General features: G+C 45.0%; 1 protein-coding gene across 1 annotated transcript in view; it reads right to left on the minus strand.

Moving 5' to 3' along the window:
• EXOC4 (exocyst complex component 4) overlaps nucleotides 1–24,195 on the minus strand; it is a 469,162-nt gene that overhangs the window by 39,323 nt on the left and 405,644 nt on the right. The window contains exons 14-15 of the mRNA XM_054399834.1: nucleotides 23,541–23,719; nucleotides 2,430–2,571 (exon numbers count right to left, since the gene is read on the minus strand). Coding sequence (XP_054255809.1) covers nucleotides 2,430–2,571; nucleotides 23,541–23,719 — 321 coding nt within the window. The remainder of the gene's footprint in view (nucleotides 1–2,429; nucleotides 2,572–23,540; nucleotides 23,720–24,195) is intronic.

The raw sequence follows: 24,195 nt of genomic DNA on the forward strand, positions 1-24,195 counted from the left end.
ACAACCTAAAAATCCATGGTTATTTGTAACAAAAGAAACAGTTAATGATCTGAATGCACCAAGAGATTTTCTTAAAGGCAACATGCTCCAAGAAGCATCATCTCAGTGACCACTGTCCTCAGGTCATGCCCTCACAGTACTGGAGGAGGAAAAGCCAAAGCAGAGCTGGTGACAACCTGCATCTGGGAATGGAGTGAATTAAGAGGGGGCCCTAAGGGAGGAGAAAGATGTAACTGCATCATCTCAAATCCTCTTTGCTGTTTGCTGGTGTTTTCTTAGCCTGCACCTGCAACAGCAAGGGGCCTGATAAATCCCCAGGCTCTTCACAAACGTGCTCTGAGTGTCTTCTCAAAGCAGAGCATTTCTGTGAATGATCACATGATGTACTACCTGCCTTGGAAATGACACGGATCTTGCATAGGATTCACAGAGAAACATGCCAGTAACAAGTATCAGAGGGACTGGAGTTTTTCTCTGTGGTTGCAAACATCAAGTGATGAATATGAGGCAGTTCCCACCCTGCTAGGGATCCTCCTGGTTAACATCTCTTTTTCTCAGTCCTTTCCACCCCATTGCACATTCTTTGGTGTACACCCGTAGGAGGGTAGGCTGAAAGAGTTGGAGTTGTTCAGCCTGGAGAAGAGAAGGCTCCATAGAGACCTTATAGCTGCATTTCAATACCCAAAGGGGATCTACAGAAAGGCTGAAGAGGGACCAAAGGGTTTGTAGTGACAGGATGAGGAACAGTGGTTTGAAACTAGAGCAGGGTAGATTTAGGTAGGGCATTAGAGGAAGTTCTTCGCAATGAGAGTGGTGAAGAACTGGAACACATTGCCCAGGGATGTAGTTGAGGTCCCATTCCAGGAGATATTCAAGGTCAAACTCGATGAGGCCCTGAGCAATCTGATCTAGTTGGAGATGTCCCTGCTGACTGCAGGAGTGTTGGACAAAGATGACCTTCGAGAGTCCCTTCCAAGCTGATGTAATCTGTGAATCTGTGATTCACAGCATCAAGCTTGGGCTCCTGCTACAAGCACTAGAGGAGGTATGCAACTGTATCTTCTAAAATGATGGCAACATTCTGTCCTGAATTACACTGGCACTTATTTCTACTTAACCTGAGTGTGATGGAAAGCCACAGAGGACTGAGATCAGGGTGGTGGCCACACCAATGAGTTCAGGTTATCAGCTCACATTACACTGCAACTGGAAAGCTTCTCCATTTCCATACCTTAACAATCCTTTCCTCAAATACTTCAAACCTCAGCTTATCTGTGATGCTTGCAATCAAGTGGCCAGCAGATGATGGATAGCAGGTTGAAGGATGGCTGGCAATAACTAATGTGTGGTGGGTTTTTTTAAAGCTACATAGTGACTTCACCAGAGCTGCCTATGTGCACAAGAACAGAATATGGCTCAGGATATGTCACAGCAGAACAAACTGATGATCCATCAAGTCTCTGACATTCACTTCTGTTTGATGCTTCAGAGAAAAGGGAAGCAATGAAAACACACCTGGCTGATACAATGCATAAGGGAAAAAAACATCTTCGCAACCCCAGAGTGGACAGCTGGTAGCCTGAAGAAAGGGATTTGCTGCCTTTGATTTCTGCATGTGAAGTCACATAAAATTATCCATCCCTTAAAAAAAAAATCCATCTGGCTTCCCAGTTGCTGTTCTTATTTGAAAAAGTAGTAAGAAAAGCTCCTATTTGAAATCCAAAGGGCTGTGGCTAATAAATGCACAGGCACCTGCTAGATTATTAATAAACATCATTGTGCAATTCTTCAGGGACAAAGCCCCTCCCCCAGAAAGCTGCATTTTCCCCTACTTTCTGACACATAAGGTACAGACCTCCTAGCAAATTCTACTTTCAGTATCCTGCTTCAGTCCCACATCTGGCCATCCCTTGTGCTGGGTTCTGGCATTTCTGGTTACAGCACGTCTCAGATGCCATAATCACAGAGTGGTTTGGTCTGAAAGGGAACCTCTTGAGATTATTTTGTCTACCCCCTCTGCTAAAGCAGGGTCACCCACAGCAGGTTGCCTAGCATCGCAATGCCCAGGTGGGTTTGGAATCTCTGCAGAGAAGGAGAATCCACAACCTCTCTGGGCAGCCTGCTCCAGGGCTCCAGCACCCTCACAGCAAAAAAGTTTTTCTTCACGTTCAGATGAAACCTCCTGGGTTCCAGTCTGTGCCTGCTGCCCCTTGTGCTGTCAGGGCACCACAGAAAAGACTCTGGCCCCATCCTCTTGACTGCTGTCCTTTAGCTCTTGCTGAGCACTGAGAAGATCCCCTCTCAGGCTGCTCTTCTCCAGGCTGAAAATCCCAGGTCTCTCAGTGAAGAATTAATATGGGGACTCTGGACACAATCTTAACTTACAGCTACCTGAGCTCACCCACAATGCCCAAATTTGGGGTTTTTACCTGACTTCCAAATGCAGAACCAGCAGGCAGCGGTCAGCCATCTCTTGAAAAGACCTGGCCAGCTCACTCAGCGTTTGCAGGATCTGTTCAGATGCAGGAAGATGTTCCATACTGGCATGACTTTCCTGGCCAGGAGACACAGCTAGAAGAGAAGACAGTATAAATTTGTGACATGCTTCATCAACAGCACTCAGTTTAGCAACCACAGCATCTTGATTGCTCCCATCCTGAATATGTGTGTTCTCTCCCACCTTGGGCTGAGCTGTGACATCTATAATTTGGGAGTGTATGAAGCAACAAACTGCTTCTGTAATTGATTAATCTCCAAAGTGAATCTGAGGGGTTTAATCAACCACCAGAACGCGTTTGCTTGGGAAAATACTGCTCTGTGATGAGTATTTCTATAGCTGCAGAATACAGGAACATTTATCTTGCTCTGCTCGGAGTGAGAAAAGAGCTGCTAGAGAACCAAAGCCCAGCATCAGTAGGAATGATGGTCCTCCTTTGGTCACCATGGACTTCCTCATGTAATTCCAAGTGAGTCTTTGCCTGCTCCCACCCCTTCAGAAGCATCTGGGAGGCTTTCTTTATTCTCATTAATGAAACAACTCTTAGGCAGTAAAGCAATTCAAAAGCAGGCAACAGGTATGAGTTGGTTATCACATAATGACAGGAGTTGGAAGGGAACTCTGGAGATCACTTAGTCCAATCCTCCTACTACAGCAGGGTCACCCATAGCAGGCTGCACATGACAGTCTCCAGGCAGGTTCTGAATTCCTCCAGAAGTGGAGACTCTACCACCTCTCTGGGCAATCTGTTCCAGTGCTCCACCACCCTGATATTCAGATGGAACTTCGTATGTTCACGTTTATGCCTGTTCCTCTTGTCCTGTCACCAGGCACCACTGAAAACAAACTGGCCCCAGCTGGGCCAGCTGGTTATGGACCAATTGCTTCCCTTCCACTGAGCCCTCTTTAAAAAGCCACCTTGAGTTTATCCCAACCACAAAAGCATCTTTAAAAAACCACCTTACGTTTATCCCTCATGTAAACTATATTCTTACCCTGAAAGGTTGGAGTAGATGGTCCTTGAGGTCAATTCCAATCTGGCATTCTATGAATCCCAGCCACAGGATCATCTTCAAAAAAAAACCACCTTGACTTTATTCCAACCACAGAAGCATCTTTAAAAGAACACCTGGAGTTTATCCTAACCACAGAAGCATCATCTCTCTTGGAGAGCTGTCCATGCAGCTGTAATTCTGCAACCTTCATCTCATGTTTTATTACAGTGCCTGGACCCTCTGCAACACAAATTGCTGCCACTTGAGCTAAAGAATTCTCTTCACTAACAAGAGTGACATGCTGATATCGTATATTCCACCTTAATTAGAGGAAGTGTATCCCAAATATCTGAGTTCAAGTCCTTATTCAAGCAGCACTTCAGCAATGACTTCCTGCACAGGGTGATTAGCAATGTTTGAAATCAGGCAGCTCCTGCTTAGACAACTTCCACTTCAATTACAGAACAGCATTGACAGGGATCTCCTGGATCATCTTGACCAGGCCCCACCAGCCCTGTGTCCCATGGTCTTGAATGTAAACTCACATTAAAGTTGTTCAGATCTCTATCCTTGCTGGCTCCTTCAAAACATCACTTCTCTAATAGTGAAGTCAAAGTCTGGGATCGAATTTCCAACCTGAACTTATTCACTGATGTTTCATATTTGGTTCTTCACATGCCAATGTTATTTTTTGGTTTAGGGCACCCTGGGTGTCTTTCTTCATTGAATGCTAAAATGGGCTGGGTTAGAAGAGACCTTTAAAGATCATCCAGTCCAACCCTTCCACAGTCAACAGGGACATCTGCAGCTAGAGAAGGTTGCTCAGAGCCTCAGACATCCTGACCTGCAATGGTTCCAGGGATGGGGCATCTATCATCTCTCTAGGTAAACTGGGCCACGGTCTCACCACCTTTAGTGGAAAAAATTTCTTCCTTCTCTCATCTAAATCTCCCTCTTTTATTTTCAAACCATCACCCTTTGTCCTGTCATGAGCATGTCCCCAGCTTTCTTCTCAGCCCCTTTAAGTGCTGAAAGGCCACCAGAAGGTCTCCCTGAAGCCTTCTATTCTCCAGGCTGAACAACCCAAACTCTCTCAGCCTGGCCTCACAGCAGAGGGCTTCCAGCCCTCCCATCATTGCCGTGGCCTCTTCTGGCCCTGCTCCAACAGGTCCATGTCTCTCCTGTGCTGAGGACTCCAGAGCTGGCTCCAGCACTCCAGGTGTGGTCTCAGCAGAGCACAGCAGAAGGGCAGAATCCCCTCCCTCCCCCTGCCCATGCTGCTGGGGATCAGCCCAGGACACAGTTGGCTCTGGGGTGTGAGTGCATGGTGACAGCTCATCTCTCCAATCATACAATCACAGAATCATTTAGGTTGGAAAAGACCCTTAAGATCAGGAAGTCCAATGGTAACTTGGCACTGCCAAGTCCACCACTAAACCATGCTCCCCACCACCATATCTACACGTTTTCAGTACCTCCAGGCATGGTAACTCCACCACTTCCCCAGGCAGCCTGTTCCAGGGCTTGACAAAAGTAGCTCTTCATACTCCTTCTGGTTTCAGTTAATTTATCTTGAACATGGGCAACCAGAGCTGTGGTTGAACTTGATGCTACAACAGGATTAGAGCTTTCCCATCTCCACTGGGAATACTCTTTTTTAAAATTTTATTTTATTTTTCTGCCATATCTTCTTTTTCTCACGGTTCCTCACATTTTCAGCTCATTGCTGTTCTGTGACCAACCTGAATTCTGGAGATGTGCTACCTGCTGGCTTTAAGAAACATCTCCTTCTCTCTTTTCTTGCATTAATGTTCATTGCACAATAAACACTGAGCCAGACACTAACACAACTCTGCACAGGAAGGATTTGTACATCACCAAGGAGCTGTTGACAATAAACTTTCATTTTGATGGAGTAAAGTAAGCAAATTGATTAAATAAATGTCACTTGCTGCTGTTTGTACAACCAAAGACCTGCTCTGAAAGAGGAACCTCTGCAGAGCTTTGGATTCACTCCTAGAATTCAAAACACCTTCAGATCTAGTCTGAAAAGAAGATAAACAGCCAAATGAGGAGATAAAAAGCTCCCATCTATTTAGTGCACAACAAATTGAAACAGAGGTAAACATACAAGACAGAACTGAGCAATTAGAGGAGCAAGACAAAGCAAGAGGAGAAGATTACACACAACCAAGTGCCTAATTGTGCATCTAAATGTGCTGTGAATTAACAGAGAATGCATGGATGAAGCCATGGAACACCTGTTTCTTGGAAGCTGGCTCCTTCACAACTCCTGCAGTCACAACAAGGTTTATGAAGTTCTTTTTTAACCATGGAACTCGGTAGAGAAATTCATAGCTTGGGAAATAGTATTGAAAATAATTAACTGGCCTGGAGTGTGAGAGAGAAATAAGGAGGTTAATGAGAGTGACAACGCATCCAGGATGCATGGGAAGAACAAGATCTTCCCTCCCTAGCACACCCCAACACTTCTCCAAGTCTCTCTCTGCTCACCGAGGTCTCTCCCACAAAGAAAATGCAATTATCAGCAAGTTGCTGATGGGTTTATTTACACAGCCTCCAGTGTCCAGATAATGATGTTAAGGGTTGCCTCTCCCAAGGCCCTTGGGAAGAGCTGTTTTCCAGCTGCCACCCAGCTTTCAGCTACACGACCTCCAAGTGACGTTTGTTTCCCTAGAGGGTGGCAGGAACTTTGACTCAGGATCAGAGAATCCCAGCATGGTGGGGGCTGGAAGGGACCTCTGGAGATATCTAGTCCAACCTCCCTGCTAAAGCATGGTCACTCACAGCAGTTTGCACAGGATCATGTCCAGGTGGGATTGGAATCTCTCCAGAGAAGGAGAATCCACAACTTCTTTGGGCAGCCTGCTCCAGGGATCCACCACCCTCAAAGTCAAGAACTTTCTCCTCATGGAACCTTCTGGGTTCCAGTTTGTGCCTCTTACTCCTTGTCCTAGCACTGGGCACCACTGAAGAGAGTCTGCCCCCATCCTGTTGCCCCCACAGGTCCTTTAGCTCTTGCTGAGCATTGAGAAAATCCCCTCCTCTCAGGCTGCTCTTCTCCAGGCTCAACAACCCCAGGGCTTTCAGCCTTTCCTCCCCACAGAGATGCTTCAGGGACCTCAGCATCTTTCTAGCCTCTGCAGGACTCTCTCCAGTAGTTCCCCCTATCTCTTGACTTGGGAGCCCAGAACTACGCTTATGGGTGCTTTATTTGGCCACAGTAGAAAGCAGGACACTTCACCTTTATTATGGGAGAAAAAAAACACTTCTATTTTTAGTCAAAAATCCTACATTTTGAGACATTTCTGTCAGTTCTCTCCTGGAGATGGACTGACTGCATGAATCACCTCTCTTCAGCAGTGCTGGGGCTGCAGCCTCAGGTCTGATGGTGCCAGCTCTCTGCAGCAGTGGAGATGGATGGACCCATCATCTGAAACATGGGAGTCAGCTAATTTCTTCAGTGGAGAGATACAGGCATAATTTTTCTGCTCTCCAGAATTCATTTACAGCAATTTAAGTGAAGCTGTAATTACATTTGTCAAGTGGAGATGAGAGGAGGAGGGAGATGGGGACAATCTGCTCATTTAAAGCCAGAGCACTGAGGTTCTTCTAGGTGTTCAGAGCCTCCATGCTGGGAAGCAGGGTCTGGTGCTATCAATTTCTCCTATGCATGATGAGGACACCAAGTATACTTTTTTTTTTTAAGACCAAAGGAAGCCGATTAGAGCCCATCAATTTTCCTTTCTCCTTCTTCAGACATCCAGAAAGGACTATTTCACAGCCAAGAAGAAAATCCCATTTCTTTAAGTCTCACTCAAGACAGTTTCACTCCATCATCCTTGGCAATACGAACCCACAGAAAGAGCTGTAGCAGCAAAATTAATTAGCCTGAATTCTTAAGGGGCTGTGAATAAAAAATGCAGTTTCAAGCTGGCTTTGGAGCTCTTTGAGCGAAGGGTGACCTTTTAGAGCATGGACATTCAACCCATCAGAGCCCATGCTGAGCTTTCTGCTTACAGAGGAAAATATCCCAACTGAAATGCTGGGAAAGAAACAGCAACAGCAACCATCCACTTCTTCCCCTTCTCTTCTTGCATAATCCATTCACACAAAGTTGAACATGATCCCTCTTGGCCAGCAAAATACCCCATGGTTGTGTAAGAAGTGGCTAACCTCTTCCTCCATTGGTCCTTAGCATAGAACAATAGAATCATTTTGGTTGGAACAGAGCTTTAAGTTCACTAAGTCCAACCACAAACATAGCACTTCCAAGTCCACCACTAAACCATGAGCCTCAGCACCACATCTACACAGCTTTTAAATCCCTCCAGGAATGGGAACTCCACCAGTACCCTGAACAGCCTTTTCCAGGGCTTCACAACCCTTTCAGGGTTCAATCTAAACCACCCCATGTGCAACCTGAGGCCACTTCCTCTTGTCCTGTTGCTGGTTACTTGATAGAAGTGACTGACCCTCACCTCACTCTAATCTCCTTTCAGGGAGCTGTAGAGGGTGAGAAGGTTTTCCCTCAGACTCTTTTTCTCCAGGTTAAACAACCTTAGTTCCTTCAGTAGCTCTTCACAAGTCTTGTGTTTTAGACCCTTCAGTAGGTTTGTTGCCATTCTCTGAAAACACTCCAGCACCTCAATGTCCTTCTCGGAGTGAAGAGCCCTAAACTGAACAAAGTATTCGAGGTGGGGTCTCACCACCATTCTGCAGCCTTAGCAGATCAATGTCATTTGTCCCCAGCAAGCTTTCCATGCTGCTGGACAATGGTTATGGTTTTGTTTGGGATTTATTGGTGTAAGCACAACAAAGATACCTCACTTCAAGGAGGAGAAACATTCCAGCAAACCTGAGAAAAGCAAACTGAACACACACATTGTCACCAATGATCTCAATCATTCTGCAATTCTCCGTGATGCTGGTGCCTCCTGACAAACTGTGACTTGTGAATCTATGGATACAAATGGCCAAACTTCAGGAATATTAAACAAAACCTGCTGTGTTGCCCATAAGCCACTCTGTAACCAATCAGAGTCTATAATAGCCTGTCCTGCCTACTCCCTGCTCGAGCAGGGTGACTGCTAAAGGATTTGAATGATTTAATAGCAGAAGGAAAAAAATCAATCTAAAGTTACAGGCTCTGCCTCAGCTCCTGTGCAACCTGAACCTGAGAAATAAACCTTTACAAAATCACAGAATGGTGGGGGTTGGAAGGAACCTCTGGAGATCACCTAGTCCAACTTCCCTACTAAAGCATTTTCAACTACAGCAGGTTGCCCAGGATCACAGCCAGGCAGGTTTTGAAAGCCTCCAGAGAAGGAGGAAAGAGGAAAGCTCACAGAGAAATTTTACAACTCTACTGGTAAAAAAACCAACCAATCAACCAAACAAAAAAACCCCAAAAAACTCTTATTTGGAAAAGAGATGCAGGATGAAACACGTGCTGTGCACCACAGATAACATTAGGGACCAGTTCATAGCTTTTTTAATTAAAGGGAGACCTTCTTGTGGGTTTTCAGTAGTTAAAGGGGCCTGTAAGAAGAACGAGACAAACCTTTTATCAGGACCAGTTGTGAAAGGACATGGGGTGATAGTTTTAAACTCAAAGAGGTAAATTTAGACTGGAGAGAATAAAGAAATTTTTAATATTGAGGGTGGTGAGACCCTGGCTCAGGTTACCCAGAGAGGTGGGGGATGCCCCATCCTTGGAACCATTCCAGGTCTCTCCCAAAGTTCACAAGTTTCATTTTGGAGCTAGAGGAAGTCAAGAACTAAAGCTTGATTTTGGGGTTGACAACCTCCCCCTTCCTTGGAAACATGAATCTTTTGACATTGCAGGACACATGAAATATTTATGCAGCTATTGCTGTATTGCTCCTTTTAACCTAAATTGTTCTCTTTATAGGTTGTAAATATATGGGGGAAAAAAAAAAAGAACAATGACATCTCCCATGACTTCCAAGATCACAGATTCATAAAATGGTTGAGGTTGAAAGGGACCTTGGAAGCTCATCTAGTCCCACCTCCAACATATCTGTCATCTAACACTTGGATTTTTTATGTTGGTTGTCTTCTTCATACATCCTCCAAACCACAGGTAGTTCCTTAAGCCATGCAGATGGTGGCTCTGCACATCAGAGGTCTGATCATAGAATCATAGAATCATAGAATCAAGAAGGTTGGAAGAGACCTCAAAGATCATGTTCGTTTTCACAATGATGAGTAAAATTAACTCTTGACTCTGAGATCAGTTTGTCTCTACAGATGCTGTTTGTACAGACACTTGTCTCTACAAACAAACACAGGAACTGATGAGCAGAGGTGATGATGGTCAGGTCCTACTTAAGTCAAGCTCTGAGTCCCCCATGCAGTGGCCCCAACCCTCCTCCTTGACCCTGACCCCTGCAAAGCTCTGAGATATGGAGAACATTTACTGTGCACATGTGGGCTGCATTGATTAATGGAGACACACAGGAGACAGCAGGGGTTCTTGTTAACACAAAACAAATACCAAGAAAGGACATGCTGCAGAGGTCATGACCTTGCAAACTCACTGGTGTCAACAGGACAGAGTTGTGCCAACACTTAAAAACCAAGCAGGAGTAAAGAGAAATCAAGTTCATGGAGAGCTTCTCATAGTATTACTCACAGCAAATGAAACTTATTCTCTAGCAGAGGCAGCCAGGACTGTATAGGAAGATACTGTGTCCAGCTCTGGAGTGAATCAGGACCAGTGAATCAGAACACCTCTGCTGTGAGGCCAAGCTGAGTGAGTTGGGGTTATTCAGCCTGGACAAGAGAAGCCTCCAAGGAGACCCTATTGTGGTCCTCCAGTACTTAAAGGGGGCCTCTAAGAAAGATGAGCACAGGGTCTCTTGTGACAAGACACAGGGTGATGGTTTTAAAGTAAAAAGGGAGATTAAGACTAGAGAGAAGGAAGACATTTTTTATGCTGATAGTGGTGAAACTCTGGCACAGGGTGCCTGGGGAGATTGGTAGACGCCCCAATCCTGGAACCATTCTGGGTCAGGATGTTTGGGGCTCTGAGCAGCCTGCTCTAGTTGCAGATGTCCCTGCTCACTGCAGGGGGGTTTGGACTAGATGACCTTTAAAGGTCCATTCCAAACCAACCTGTGATTCTATGATCCTTAAGGAAGGGATTTTCCCTTGCAAGTCTCCTTGAAGTTCAGATGAGGAGGAGAAGGAAGGAGAACCTGTGAAAAGTAAAAGAAAACTGAAGAGATCTTCCTTCCAGGCCTCTCTGCCCTTCACTCCATGTGAGAAGTCAAGTGCAGGAGAGAGGCCAAGGCAGAGCGGTGGAGAAAAGCACTGTGACCTCATTGGTGATAAGCAGCTTGGGCTGCAGTCCCCATCAGTTCAGCAAACACTACTGATGAGGAGAGCACGGGCTGTCACCAGTGATAAAGAACAGGCTAAACACTCTATTAGTTTTTCATTTTGTGAATTAATGTTTTTTATGGCGTGTGTACACTTGCTAGTTAATGAATTGTCTCGTTAGAGCTGCCTGCAGAGCTCCTCGTCTGCCTCTGCTGGCAGGCATACATTTCGCAAGGAAATTAGCACTTTTCAAAAGGCAATAACTCCTCTAAAAGTGCTTTGTTTTCCATTACTTGCTGCAAATATGCAGCCTTGGGAAAGGTATTATCAGAGGGAAAAAATGGTGTGTCTGAGCTAGAAGGACAGGGCAAAACGTGTGGCAGGAGGTTCTAGCTTTGTGACAGAATCATAGAATTAAAAGATAGTTTGGGTTGGAATGGACCATAAAGGTCATCTAGTCCAACCTCCCTGCAGTGGGCAGAGACATCTTCAACTAGAGCAGACTGACTCAGAGACCCAAACAACCCGATCTGGAATGGTTCCAGTGTGGGGCATCTACCACCACTGTGGGTAACTTGGGCTAGTGTTTCATCACACTCATATGTAAAAAATGTCTTCCTTAGATCCAATCTAAATCTGCCTCTTTTAGTTTCAAACCATCACCTCTTGTCCTGTCACAAGAGACCCTGTACCTTTAAGTACTGAAAGGCCACAGGAAGATCTGCTTGCAGCCTTTTCTTCTCCAGGGTGAACAACATTTTTCTTTGAGCACTTTGCATTCAAGTCTGGAATAGGCTTGAAAAGAAAAGAAAAGAAAACGAACCCAAACCTCTCGGTTAATTTACAAAACTCTGAAGAACTGGAGTTTTTCACTGAAGGAAAAGAAGTGAAACTAAGAGCAGGAAACTTAGACCATTTGAAGACTTTCAGTATGGAAAGATCTCTTTGGAAAGTCCAAGGTTTGTTGTTCCAGTGCTCCACAACTAGAAAAACTCCCGTGTTGAATTTTTCTGTTTTCAGTAATTTATAAAGTAACTTTCCCCTTCCCTACCACTCTCAGAAATATTATTTCTTGGGCTGGATCCTATTAGCTCAGAAGTGACTTGATTTAGAATCAGAGAACTGTTTTGGTTGGAAGAGACCTTTAAGATCATCAAGTCCAACTGTTAACCCAACACCGCCAGGCCACCACTAAACCATGTCCCTCAGCAGCACATGTCCACAGCTTTTGAACCCTTCCAGGGATGGGGACTCCACCACTGCTCTGGGCAGCCTGTTCCAGGGCTTGACAGCCCTTTCATGGAAGAAATTTTTCTTACTGTCCAACACATCGGACTTCCCTACAAGTCCTGCTTATTTAAGAGTCATCTTCCCTAAGTCCCATGTGAATATAAATGCTGGTTAGATCAGAATGATCCAATACCCACATGCCATGGCAAAGCATGACTGTCAGCTGGCATCCTCAGCAATTGACCATACTTTTGAGTCTGGTCACCTAGCTTGCAAAGATTTTGCCCCTTCCACATTATGTATACAGAGAGTGAGGACCTGTCTAGTGATGAGGAGATTTAGAAGAAGTGCAAAACTGGAGAACTCAGCCTGATGTGTTTTTACATAATTTTAATGGATGATGTCCAATAACTCAGTGAAACTTCTTCTTTTCCATATTGCGATAAGACAAATTTGAAACTGGGCTAATTAATCTATCTGAGGAATGAAATGTAAAAAAAGTCCCACTTTATGTATAACCAGTGTTAAAGCAAAGGACAGTAGGGGTGGCAGGGCTAGTCCCTGAAGGGGCTCAAGGGGCATGTGGATATGGCACTTTGGGACATGGTTTGGTGGCCACAGTAGGTTTGGGTTGATGGTTGGACTTGGTGATCTTGGAGGTGTTTTCCAGTGCAAATGATTCTATGATGCTCTGATTCTCTGCCTCTATGATTCTATGATGCTATGATATTAACATGTCCCACATCTTGATTGTCTCCATCAAACCAAGGAGAAGCAGGTGAACCTACTGCTATTAATCTCTAACACCAATGAGCCGTTTTCTTCAGAAGAGATAAACAGACCCTAATGCATTGAGCCAAGCAGAGTGGACAGCAGGTTGTTTGGAGTTATTTCCATTAAAACTTTGACTTGCTGGTATCACTCATGAGGGATCCTCGTTGCAAAATGTTTTGAAAGCACTGCTAATTAGGTCACTTATTTACATGACAATCCCCTGCGTTTAAGGCTGGTGGGTGGGAGGAAAGAAAGATGGAATGAGAGTAATTAGTGTAATCATGACAGTAAGCTAAGTGCTGACCCCATGGCACCAGATCAGTGCTGGGACTGCCTCATGGTGGTGTGTCTATTCTGTGAGAGTGAAAAACAGAAATGGTGAGCATCCAGGTCAGAAAAACAGCATCTCGTTTTCTAACCCTTAAATATTTAATGTAAAATGTTGAGGCTGGGGAAAGGTCCAACCACTAACCCGTAAGAACAGCTTCACTGCAGATGTTCAAAGGGAAAAAGCCACTGAAAGGCACAACGAGGTGACTTTGACAAGAAAACAACAGCTTTTAGTTGGCTGGTAACTGCGGTTTCATTCCCTGAGATCCAGCAATGTAGGCTCACATTTAAGCTATGACATTTCATCATCAAACCAAAAGAATCTGTTATAGAAGCATAGAATTGTTTTGGTTGGAGAAGATCTCTAAGATCAGAGAGTCCAACTATCAACATGAGATCCCATGGTCATTAAACCATGTCCCAAAGTGCCATGTCCAAACGTTTTTTGAACACCTGCAGGGATGGTGACTCTACCACCTCCCTGGGCAGCCTGTTCCTATGCCTGACCACTCTCTCAGTAAAGAAAATTTTCCTAAATTAAACTCTATCTCCCCTGGCACAACTTGATGCCATTTCTTCTTGTCCTATCACTTGATACTAGGGAGAAGAGACCAAGGCCCACCTCACTACAACATCCTTTCAGGTAGATGATTAGAGAGAATGAACAACTTTGCTGTGAGGACAAGCTGAAAGAGTTGGGATTGTTCAGCCTGGAGAAGGCACTGGGGAAGACCTTATAGAGATTTACTAGTAGTTAAAAGGGGGCTGCAGGACAGGTGAAGAGGAACTCTTTACCAGGGAGTGCAGTGATAGGACAAGGAGTAACAGTTTCAAACTGGAAGAGGGTAGATTTAGTTTAAATATTAGGAAGAAATTCCTTACTGATAGTGATGACACAGTGGAACAGGTTGAACAGAAAGGTTGTGGATGTTCTGTCCCTAGAAGTGTTGAAGGCCAGGTTTGGATGGGGGTTTGAGCAATCTGGTCTAGTTGAAGGTGTCCCTGCACATAGCAGAATTGTTGGAACTAGATGATTTTTAAGGTCCCTTCCAGCCCAAACCATTCTGTGATTCTGTGAAGCAACAGATACTCAGCAAGTAATACAAGCCCTCAAATTTTATCTTTTAAAGTCAATGGCAGATTTTTTTTATTGGTTAGAAATCTGCAGCTTTTCTGGTTTAGAATGAAACTAACTTTTCTTGCAACACTAAAGCCAGAGCACAAAGTCCTTTTCCTGTGTGAGGTCAGGCATGTGTTGATCATCTTTACTTTGGCTTTTAAGTAAGGTTCTCTATTAATAGCTCTCTACAGAAAAAATAAAAAAAGCTCCCCACGAGCAATCAATACAGTGAGCTGTGCTACACGTTCAGTGACAGCAAAGAAAATAAAATAAGCTCCAACTTGAGAGCAGTATCACCCCATTTCAGACCTGATTTCAGTTCATTAGAAACGTGAGGGTTAAACACAAAGACCCATCTGAGTTCACCACCTGATTGCAAAATGAAAGGCATCAATTTTCCAACCACATAGGGCTTGATTTTCATTTGTATCAAGACCCCCATTCCACCACTCCATCAGCAGAAAGCGGCCTTCAAGTGACTGTAAATTACAGCTCCTCTGCTCTGGCAGAGTGTTTTAAAGGGGATCCATCAGCAATTTAAAAGGCATCGCTCTCTCAAGTGTGGTGGGATGCTTTCTGTTCTCCATCAAAGCCTGCTTCAGTACGAGAAGGCACACAGAGAGCCAGGCAAAAGGAGAGGTTGACCCTCTGGCTGCAAAGTGGTCCAAGATAGTCTCGATCCTGTAATGGCCTTCACTAACCTTTTCAAAGCAGTTTGAGATCTATGTCTGGAAAACGTGATAGAAATGTTCAGTATCACCATTAATAAGAGCCAGCAGTGATGGACAGCTGCACTATTTGGTAAAAGCTGTAGCACAACCCCCTTTTTTGCTCTCTCCCTGCTTTTGAATGAAGTTGTAGCACCTGAACTGCTGCAAGTCTAGAGGGTGAGGTGCTTCCCAGCTGCAGAAGAAGTGGGGATGAGGTCTTCACAGAATCACAGAACGGTCTGGGTTGGAAGGGGCATCTAGTCCAACCCCTCTGCAGTCAGCAGGAACATCTTCAACCAGATCAGGTTGCTCAGAGCCCCATCCTGGAATGTTTCCAGGGATGGGGCCTCCACATGTTGCCCTTTCATAGAATTATAGAATCATAGAATGGTAAGGGTTGGAAGGGACCTCTGGAGGGTATCGAGTCCAATCCTCCTACCAAAGCAGGATGATCTAGGGCAGGCCACACAGAAATGTGATCAGATGGGTCTTGAAAGGCTCTAGAGAAGGAGACTCCACAACCTCTCTGGGCAGCCTGTTCCAGTGTTCCAGCACCCTGACAGTGAAGAAGTTTTTCCTCATGCTGAGGTGGAGCTTTTTGTGTTCCAATTTGTGTGCACTGCTCTTCATCCTATCACAGGGCACCACTGAAAAAGAGACTGACCACCATTCTGTGGTGAAAGCACCTCTGAACAAGGGAAAATACACAGCTTTGGAAGCACCTTGTAGAAAGAAGGTAGAAGGCTGAATGTATCTTTAAAATACTTCAGATTGCACACCTTGCAATCTCCTCATTTTAGAACACCTCCACACATGAGCAGACCCAGCTGCATTCTGACAGAGCTGCCAGGGAGGAGCCAAGCTCTTTTTGCAACATAAATAAAATCACCATAGAATAATGTTGGTGGAAAAGGAATTCTAAGATCTTCAAGTCCAACTGTTAATCCAGAACTGCCAGATCACCACTAAACCATGTCCCTCAGCACCACAACTACACAACTTCAAAACCCCTCCAGGGATGGCGGGTAGCCTGTTCCAAGCCTTGACAAACCCTTCCAGGGAAGAAATTGTTCCTCATTTCCAACCTAAACCTCCACTGGTGCAACTTGAGGCCATTTTCTCTTCTCCTATCACTTCTTACTCCAACCTCCTCCAGGAAGCTGTGAAGAGGGAGGTGTTCCCTCAGCCTCCTTTTTCTCCAAGCTAAACAACTCCAATTCCCTCAGTTGGTCCTCGTAAGACTAATTCTCCAGACCCTTCACCAGCTTCATTGCTCTTCTTTTGACCACTCCAGCACCTCAATGTCCTTCTTAGAGTGAGGGGCCCAAAACTGAACCCAGGATTTGAGGTGCGGCCTCACCAATGTGCTGTACAGCAGGACAATCCCTGCCCTGGTCCTGCTGTTTACACTATTGCTGATGCAATCCAGGATGCTGGTGGCCTTCCTGTCCGCCTGGGCACACAATGGCTCATCCTCAGCTGGCTGCTGACCAATGCTAGCCAGGCCCTGTTCCACCAGGCAGTTTCCAGCACTTTGCCCCAAGCCTGGAGCATTCATGGGGTTATCATGACCCAAGTGCAGGACCCAGCACCTGTCCTTGTTGACCTTCTTCCCACTGGCCTCAGACCATGGATTCAGCCTGTCCACATCCTTCTGTAGAAGCCAATAACTCCTAAGTTTTGCTGGTAGTGTCTCCACTGTGACTTCTTAGTATTCCTGTAGCTGAACCCAGCTGATTCACCAACCCACATGAGATTGAGTCCTCCAATCTGGAAACTACAGGACTACAGCGCAGTGTGAATTACGAGTCCTCAGGAGAATTGTTGCATTCCTGGATAAAGCCTAAGACAGTAACAAACTCCATGTTGGCTTTTTGTGTGGTGCAAAGTAAGATTTCAATTGCTTGGGTGATTGAAAAGAAACAAATCAACAAATAAGAATCCAATGGAAAAGGACTTATTTCGAAGAACAAGAGGGATTTATCTCCCAATCCTCATATTGGCATCTGCATCACTTTGACATATCGACATCACTTAAAACCCCTGCTTACGACTGTCACGGTGGGGATGGTGGCAGAGGTGGGGGCAGGAGGGTCATGGCTGAGGGAGGCAGGCAGTGTCCTGCTTGGAACTGGGCCTCTTCACACTCCCCCTGAATACAGCTAGTGTGAAATGAGGAGGGAGAGCTGGAAAGCCACATTCTCCCAAAGGTCTATGCAAACCCCCTCTATGGATAGGGAGTGTGGCACTTCCATGCGTCTCATTCAACCTGCATGCAGCTGCCTTAACCAAACATGCATTAATTACCTCTGTGTCTAATGCAGATCGACAGAGCACAGACCCAGCTCTGTCATTCCATAGACATGAGCTGCAATGGGACAAGCAGGTAGTGGAGAGAAAGCTTAGAATCATAGAATTGTTTTGGTTGGAAAATAACTCTAAGATAAAGTCCAACCATCAACCTAACACCACCATGGCCATTAAACCACGTTCCAAAGTGCCATGCCCACAGGTTTCTTGAGCACCTCCAGGGACGGTGACTCCACCACCTCCCTGGGCAGCCTGCTCCAATGCCTGACCAATCTTTCAGGAAACAATTTTTTTCCTAATACCCAACCTAAACCTCTCCTGGACATTACAGACTGAGGAAACCTTTGGGTGGATGCAAGTGTATCTACTGATCTCTAAACATACATGGACACAGGGTGCACAGGCAAAAATCTGATTTCCAATAAGTCATCTACAACTTAAAAATTATCCTTTTTAATGTGAGCTCTGTGAGAAAGTCACTTCAAACTCACTGTTCAAGCCTGTCATTAACTGCTGACTACAACGATCTGAAGTCACAAGATGGCAACAACAGGCTGAATTTAAAAGGGTAGCTGCAACCCAATAAGCTAATGGTGAACCTTTCATCTTCCTACCTACACACAGCATGCAACCACCTCAAACATGTAAAGATTGTCCCAGCTCCTTCATTGTGCATAATAATTCCTTCTTTGTAAAATATTCAGAGGGTTTCAGACAGCTGAAGCTCCAGCAACAGAAAAGGATGAATCAATGCTGTAACTGCATATGACAAAGCAGAGAAGCAGGTGAGGAAGAGGAGAGGAAACCTTACTTCCATTTTCATACGAAACCTATTTAAAATTTCCCTGATTTCCTCATTTAATTCATCTTCTTCCAGCAACTTTAATCCTTAAATGGTTATTGTTAAAAAAGAAGTTTGTATTACCTCAAAAGACAAGAGTGAAAGAAAATGACTTTGTCATATCTGACTGGTTTGGAAAACAAAAAATCCAATTCTGAAGGAGTGCAGATAAGGGAAGAGCTCTGGAATAGCCATCAGCTTAGCAAACACTAAATAATGAAGGATGCAGAGACTGCCCAGCATGATAAACCACTCCATTAGCAGCCTGTTTTTAAACGAGTGATAATTGTGGTGTATCCACAGCCAAAGGGTATTGAATTTTTACCTCTAGGAAGGGGCATTTCGACAGCCCAACCAAAAAGCCACCAACAGGCAGCCCTCTTCTTATGATATGCCAAAACATATCTGTATTTGCCCAACTCCACCCTGTGGTTTCTGAATACTTATGCCTACAAAATGCTCATCTGCAGCCAAGGAAGCTTTGCTGTAAAAGCTACCAGCCTGTTATAGGGAAGGAATAGAATACAGGGCCACCACCACCATGGCATGGACCTGTTGGAGATATGATGGCATTGCACTAAAAGTTCTGGTACAAATCCCTCACTAAGCACTTGGATGATGCTCTGAATGAGACCAAGATTTAATCTCAGATTTCTGGGACAGAAAAGAGAAACAATCAAAGATCTGGACATGTGTTCTCACCATGAAGTGGCTCTAAATGTGGTAAATATGGAAGACAAAGTTCCACCACTGCTGCTAGGTAATCAGATTACTGCTCTTGTTCAAGCATCTAGTCCAAGAAGAAGAATAAAGCAGAAGAAAGGGTTGCTCAGAGGAATACAACCATCTGCCCAAAGTCAGCTACCCAAAAAGTGAGCTGAGTGACTGATGGCCCATTGACTTGAATGTGACAGACCACAGATTCCAGTTGTCTTGAGCTGGAATGCATGGGTTTCACATGGGCATGTCTTCAAGTCAAAGTTACCAAAGCTGGAATGACAAAGGTGGCCACACCTAGGGCAATCTGAATCTGAATTTGGTGAACTTCAGTGTAAGGCAGAAAACTCCTTTAATTAGCTTTACTTTTGGTCAGTTGTTTCCCTCCTTCCTTCTGATGCTCATTAACTTGCTCTGGGCTTCCAGCTCAACAATTCAGATCACAGAATCACAGACTAGTTTGGGTTGGAAGGGACCACCAAAGGTCATCTAGTCCAACCCCACTGCAGCCAGCAGGGACATCTGCAACCAAACCAAGTTTCTCAGAGCCACAAACAACCTGACCTGGAATGGCTCCATAGATGGGGCATCTACCATCTCTCTGGGCAGCCTGGGCCAGGGTCTCACCACCCTCAAATGTAAACAGTTTATTCCTTAGATCCAGTCTAAAGCTCTCCTCTTCTAGTTTAAAACCATCAGCTCTTGTCCTGCCAACACAGGTGCTGCTAAAAAGTCTGTCCCCATCTTTCTGATAGGTCCCCATGATGATACCAGACCTCTAACATGCTACGACAGCTTTCAGGAGCTGAAGACAGCTCACCATCCTTTTGACAGTAGAAATCAGGGTGATCAAACCACAACAGAAAGAACAAAATTACTTGTTTGACAGTTGAGCATTAACATTGTATGAATCTTTGAAACAAGAGCTAGTTGTAATTTGTCTTCCTCCCAGCTCAGTCTGAGCACATTTATCACAGATATCACAGAATGCAAGGTTGGAAGTGACGTCAAAGACCATCTGGTCCAAACTTTCTAGGTGATGGTGTAGTTTAAATGAGCTGGCCCAGCACCCTGTCAAGCTGAGACTTCAAACTGTCCAGTGCAGGGGAATCCACTACTTCCCTTGGGAGATCGTTCCAATGCCTGGCTGTTTTCACGAGGAAACATTTTCTTTGGGAGTCAAATGGGAACTTCCCCAGGAGTAACTTGTCCCCATCACCCCTTGTCTTTTCCATATGGCTCCTTGTAAAAAGGGAGTCTCCATCCTTCTAGTAGCCAGCCTTTTTTGTACTGGTAGGTGGTGATAAGGTCTCCCCTAATCCTTCTCTTCTCAAGGCTGAACAAACCCAGTTCTCTCAGCCTTCCCTCATATGGCAGGTCTTCCAATCTTCTCATCTTTTGCATTGCTCTTCTCCTCTCCAGGTGGGATGGAAGGAGACAACTCATCTCATTTTCCTCTACTGTTTATTCTTGCTCAAAAGAATTGCACTCCCCTCTGTATCACTGTAGTTTGCTGGATTTGCAAATACATCTGACTTCCATCACCACCTCTGCCCCATGGCACCACATTTTCCCTCTCCCATACACATATTGCACTCAGCTCTATCATGTTCCATTTACGAGATCTGCTCCACCAGCTTTCATTTCTAACCACAAGGTCGGCAGCCTCTATCATTTTCTAACACTGCTCCTTCTTCCTCTTGTTTCAGATACGCCTCGCATTTGTGTACAGACATTTCAGTGTGTTGGTGTAAAGTTATTAAAAAGGAAGATGAATTTTTATTGTCAGGAGGAGGCTGCCAAGTGAAATACTACACTTTATACTTTGTGTTTATTCAGTGCTGCCTGTAACAGCCTCGCCACTGCATGAAAGTCACACTTGTGCCCTTTTTGTGTTTGGAAAGTATTGATTTATTAACAAATCTGAGTTTCAACTAGAACTGAGATTATAAATGATGTTTTTACTCTTAACAACTTTAACTGACAGAGCACAACTCCTTCAGCACCAGGAACTCTCCCAGTAACTAAAGTTCCGTGAATAAATCATAGAATCACAGAATTGTTTTTGTTTGGAAAAGACCTCTAAGATTGTCGAGTCCAACTGTCAAACTGACATCACCATGGCCATTAAACCATGTCCTAGAGCGCCATGTCCACACGTTTCTTGAACACCTCCAAGGATGGTGACTCCACCACCTCCCTGGGCAGCCTGTTCCAATGCCTGACCACTCTTTCAGGAAAGAAATTTTTCCTAATATCCAACCTAAACCTCCCCTGGCACAATTTCAGGCCATTTCCTCTCATTCTGTCACCTGACACTAGGCAGAAAACACCAATGCCCACCTCACTACATCCTCCTTTAAGAGCCTCCTCTTCTCCAAACTAAACAACCCCAGTTCCCTCTGCTGCACTTCACCAGACCCTTCACCAGCTTTATTGCCCTTCTCTGGACATGCTCCACCACCTCAATGTCCTTCTTGGAGTAACGATTTGAGGTGTGGCTTCACCAGTGCCCAGCACAGGGGCACAATCACTTCCCTACTCTTGCTGGCCACACTATTCCCGATACAGGCCAAGATGCCTTTGGCCTCCTTAGCCACTCGAGCTCATGCTGGCTCATCTTCAGCTGGCTGTCAGCCAGCACCCCTAGGTCCTTTTCCACTGGAAAACTTTCTAGTGTGGAAAATATTTGGGTACTGAACTTGATAGCATTTACCATTGGTTTTGGTTTCTTTTATTTATTTTTTACCACCTGAAGCACATGCTGTGAGGGCACAGTAATTCTTCTTACCACTCTGGTATTTAGAACTCAAAGTATGGGTTACAGGAATATTAAAGCTACCTATAGCATTTTGGGTCTTTAATTGTTAGCTGATTGCATAATCTTAATTATCCTTCTAGATTCCACCAAACTGATCATGGACAGCTGGAGTTTCAAGGACCTTAAGGATTTTAAAGAGTTAAAAGAGCTGAAAGGTCCTACTCCAGGGTAGAGTTATAAACCACAGGAAGGATTGTCAGTCAACCAGAGATGCTCTGCTGCCAAGGGACAATTATTTTAAAGAAGATATAACATCACAACTTTATTTAGCACCACCCAAATCTCCCCCATCACTTCCCTGAAAATGAGGCTGAGGTGATTTTCTGTGCCAAATTCCCATGATAGCTCAGAAGACCTGGCTGCCCACAGTCCTGCTCCTCTGTGGGCACCTTCCCCCAGGGCTCTGCTCTGTATCTGCACTACAAACTGCAGAAATATCTGTCCTCACTACATCCCCATGTACGCTGGAATCATAGTCATAGAATGGTTTGGGTTGGAAGGGACCTTTAAAGACCTCCCCTGCAGTCAGAAGTGACATCTGCAGCTAGAGCAGGTTGCTCTGAGTTTTGCCCAGCCTGTCCTTGAATATTTCCGAGGGAGGGACTTCTACAACCTTTCAGGGATCTCACCAAGCTGTGTGGATTTTTTTATGTTGTGCTCTTCTTCCCCTCTGCTCCTCATTACCAGCACAGTGTAGATGCCTCCTTCTACACCTGAGACAGCTGCATTTAATATAACTGCTGGACAAATGGAGATGTTGTAAAACACAGAATCACAGAATGAGAGGGGTTGGGAGTAACCTCTGAAGATCATGTAGCTCAACTTCCCTGCCAGAATAGCTTCACCTAGAGCAGGTTTCACTACAGGGACCTAGGGCAACATGAAGTGCTCTAACAAATGCATGGCCACCTCACCAGGGTCAGCTTCTGACACAGGACAGCTATGGGGAATGTTTTGGTTGGCAGGTGAGACCCAAAGCCCTGGCCCTAGGAAAAGCTTAACCCCATATCATCTGAGTTATAGGTGACTCCTTATGAGTTAACAACAGTGGAAAGGCATCAGTGGAAATCAGCAGAGCTGAGGGATGTTTATGCTGAGCTCCACTTCTGGGCACAGCCACAACCCTCTGCTGAACATGACCCCTCGCAGACAATGTCAGTGACAGTGATGAGATGAGAAGCAACACTAATCATGTCTCTAACACTTTCCAGACAGAAAAAAAAATGAAAAAATCACTATTCCCTGGGGGAAGGAGAAAAAGCTGAAGCACTGAGAAGTGAAATGATCTCACAAAGGTAGTGTGGGCAATCCTTGACAGCCAGGAGCAGATGTGGTGTCTCCAGGGCCTGCTGTCTCTGCCCTCCTGGCACCTCTGTTCACCAAGGGTTGCTCCTGCCTTTGCAGGCTGACCATCAGTGTCCCAGTAACATGCAGGTTAGAACATTTCTCATTAAAAGCTGTTCAATTTCTTGACTGAATTTATAATCCACACAGATATTTAAATATTCAGCCATGCTTTGAAGAAAACCAAACCTGCCCCAGCACCTGCACCTGCTCCCACGCTGTGTCATTAGCAGGGTCAGATAAAAAGTTCTAAGCAGCGAAAGACTCTTCAGAACTTATGCTACGAGTGATGCTCCTGGCACTTTCACGTGGTGCCCACCACAGCATCCAGCAGGAAGAAAGAGATGAAGCTTCTTTGCTTTCTGCTTCCCTCTGACTTCAGCCCACTTTGAAATCAAGAACAAAAGATGCCTACTCATGCTACAGTCCATAGTTATGCTGGTTGCCACTTCCAAGACAGATTCTCCTATGGGAGCTACTTACTCTGTGTGGCTGAGAGGTTGGAGAAGGCTGCCTTGGTGCGTCCTGCTAACCACTCCAGGCTCTCATGCATGTTGGCCAAGGCCTTCAGGTCACTGACGTCCCGCAGGATCTCCTGTTGAGGGATGAGTTTATCTCCCAGGTTGCCAATGAGAACTTCTGACTCTTTGCCGAAAGCAGCCCTGAAATGCAAACCAAAGCCACCCTCAGAAACAGCACAGGACAATGAAGAAGAGACACTAGTTACACATAGGGAAGTCAAACCAGCCAGCGCAGAACTGTTCCAGCATGGGGTCACAAGAACATTGTCTGGTGGAGGTTTTGAAGTTTTATTAAAGTGCTTAAAATATCCTGCTGTTCATGACACCTCTCTCTCAGGGAGGATTTTTCTGTCCTTGTCCCTGCATTTACAACCTCTGAATTTCACCTCATTCCTCACAGTTCCAAACTTCATCCCAATCAACTCCCACACCTCTCCTCCCCACCCAACTCTGGCACCTTGATGAGACATGAAGGTGCTTCCCATGTCTCCCTGGGATATGTATAAATAACACACAGTGCTTTTAATCTTTCCATGTAAATCAGCCTTTCCAATCCCTGACTGACTTTGTTTTTCCACATATCACAAGAAACCTCCTGTGAAACCTGAAGGCTTATC

The sequence above is a fragment of the Indicator indicator genome, chromosome 3 (assembly GCF_027791375.1).
Source record: "Indicator indicator isolate 239-I01 chromosome 3, UM_Iind_1.1, whole genome shotgun sequence".
Lineage (NCBI taxonomy): Eukaryota > Metazoa > Chordata > Aves > Piciformes > Indicatoridae > Indicator > Indicator indicator.